We start from the raw sequence: 1735 nt of genomic DNA, 5'->3' as shown, positions 1-1735 counted from the left end.
GCGTTGTTGTGGGCCGCAGCTGTCAGGACAGCTGATGCTGGACTTGCCGGCCCGTGGCTCACCTCCTGCTGTGTAGTCCAGGGCTGGGGGACCCCTGAGTTACAGGATAAAGACACACTGGTTCTTGGGAGGTAGATGGCAGGAGGTGCACACGTTGCATTGGCGTGTAGCGTGCCCTTGCACACCACCGCACCCACCGTGTGCAGTAGGGATTTGCGGTCTGTATGTCCCGTGCCCTAATTTTCCGTTTCCCCCCTCTCTCTATTTAGGTTACCTACATCTCATACTTGCTTTAATGTCCTTTTACTTCCGGAATATTCAAGCAAAGAAAAACTTAAAGAAAGATTGTTGAAGGCCATCACGTATGCCAAAGGATTTGGCATGCTGTAAAAACAAAAAAAGAAGAAGAAATTACAAATTTTAATAAATATAAGAGGGATAAGTTTGGTGGTGATAGTGTCCAGTACGAAAAGGCTGTGCGACAGTGAACCGCAGCGGTCACCTCTGGCTGTCCTCCCTTCTCTGTTGGGGACATGTGGGCTGGAGCAGATTTCAGCTACATATATGAACAAATCCTTTATTATTATTATAATTATTTTTTTGCGTGAAAGTGTTACATATTCTTTCACTTGTATGTACAGAGAGGTTTTTCTGAATATTTATTTTAAGGGTTAAATCACTTTTGCTTGTGTTTATTACTGCTTGAGGTTGAGCCTTTTTGAGTATTTAAAAAATATACACCAACAGAACTACTCTCCCAAGGAAGACGTCCACCGTTTGTAGACCGTGTAACCTCCAGTATGTGCTGTTCGTCCCTGTATCCAACTCAAATCAGGAGCTGTATCTTTTTTTTAACGGTTTGCTTTTAAAACTTGAAGTCTTGCAAACAGTGTGATGCAATTACTGCTGTTCTAGCCCCAAAGCGTTTCTGTGCAAAATCTTGAGAATCAATAAAGATGGAAGGGAGAGCCTGGCCTGTCTCTGGGCGCCGCCCCCCCCCCCAGCCACTCGCGCCACGGCACGTCGTCCGCACGTGTCTCGCCAGGAACTGTCTCGGCAGCCAAGCCTCTTTCTTAGACTAGGAAAGGACGGGGATCTTCTTCTTGTTGTTCTTGTTGTTCTGAGTTTACTGGGGAAAGTGCATTCGGCCAAATGGAATGGTAGTCAAGCCTGTCGCAGCGGAGTCGGGAAGTTTGTCGTCCATTATACACAGCATGTGAAAGTGCACTTAAACTCTATTAATTATTACTTAGATTTTACATAGACAATCCAAAGTCTCCCCTTCGTGTGGCCATCGTCTTGGTAATCAGCCATTGGACCACGGCACGTGAGCAGTGTGGCAGCGCAGCGGGAAGCACGGCTGCGTGCCTTGTCCCTACCCGTCCGGTAAGCAGACCTGGGTGAGGGGCTGTACTGCTGAGACCCTCGCCCTGTGTCCCAGAGCGGTCTCACTCAGAAGTAAGTGTTGCAGATGCCGCTCGGCGTCCGTGAGAAGTACACGCAGGCTTGAGTACCGGATGTTCGGAAGGCAGTAGTTCCCCTTTCTAGTCTCCGTGTCTGTGCTGTTAACTTTTACTGCATTACAAAATAAAAGGATTATGTATTTTTACCTGAGGAGCGACACTGATCTATCCTCCTACGTCGAGGTGCAGCAGTGGGCGGGGCTCGTGCCTTGGTGGCTGTTGTGCCTGATCCCCGCAGGCGGCCTGGTCATCTGAGGCTGGCAGGGAGAATA

At 48.5% G+C, this 1735-nt stretch overlaps 1 protein-coding gene across 1 annotated transcript in view; it reads left to right on the top strand.

Moving 5' to 3' along the window:
• Window positions 1-973, top strand: part of UBE3A (ubiquitin protein ligase E3A) — a 59638-nt gene extending 58665 nt beyond the window's left edge. The window contains 1 exon segment of the mRNA XM_006172185.2: window positions 270-973. Within this exon segment, the coding sequence (XP_006172247.1) occupies window positions 270-390 (121 nt within the window). The 3' untranslated portion in view covers window positions 391-973.
• The last annotated feature ends 762 nt before the right edge of the window (window positions 974-1735 follow it).

The sequence above is a fragment of the Tupaia chinensis genome, unplaced genomic scaffold, assembly GCF_000334495.1.
Source record: "Tupaia chinensis unplaced genomic scaffold, TupChi_1.0 Scaffold144682_1, whole genome shotgun sequence".
Classification (NCBI taxonomy): domain Eukaryota; kingdom Metazoa; phylum Chordata; class Mammalia; order Scandentia; family Tupaiidae; genus Tupaia; species Tupaia belangeri.
The sequence above is the reverse complement of the archived record's forward strand: the minus strand, read 5'-3'. Positions and strand labels throughout refer to the sequence as shown.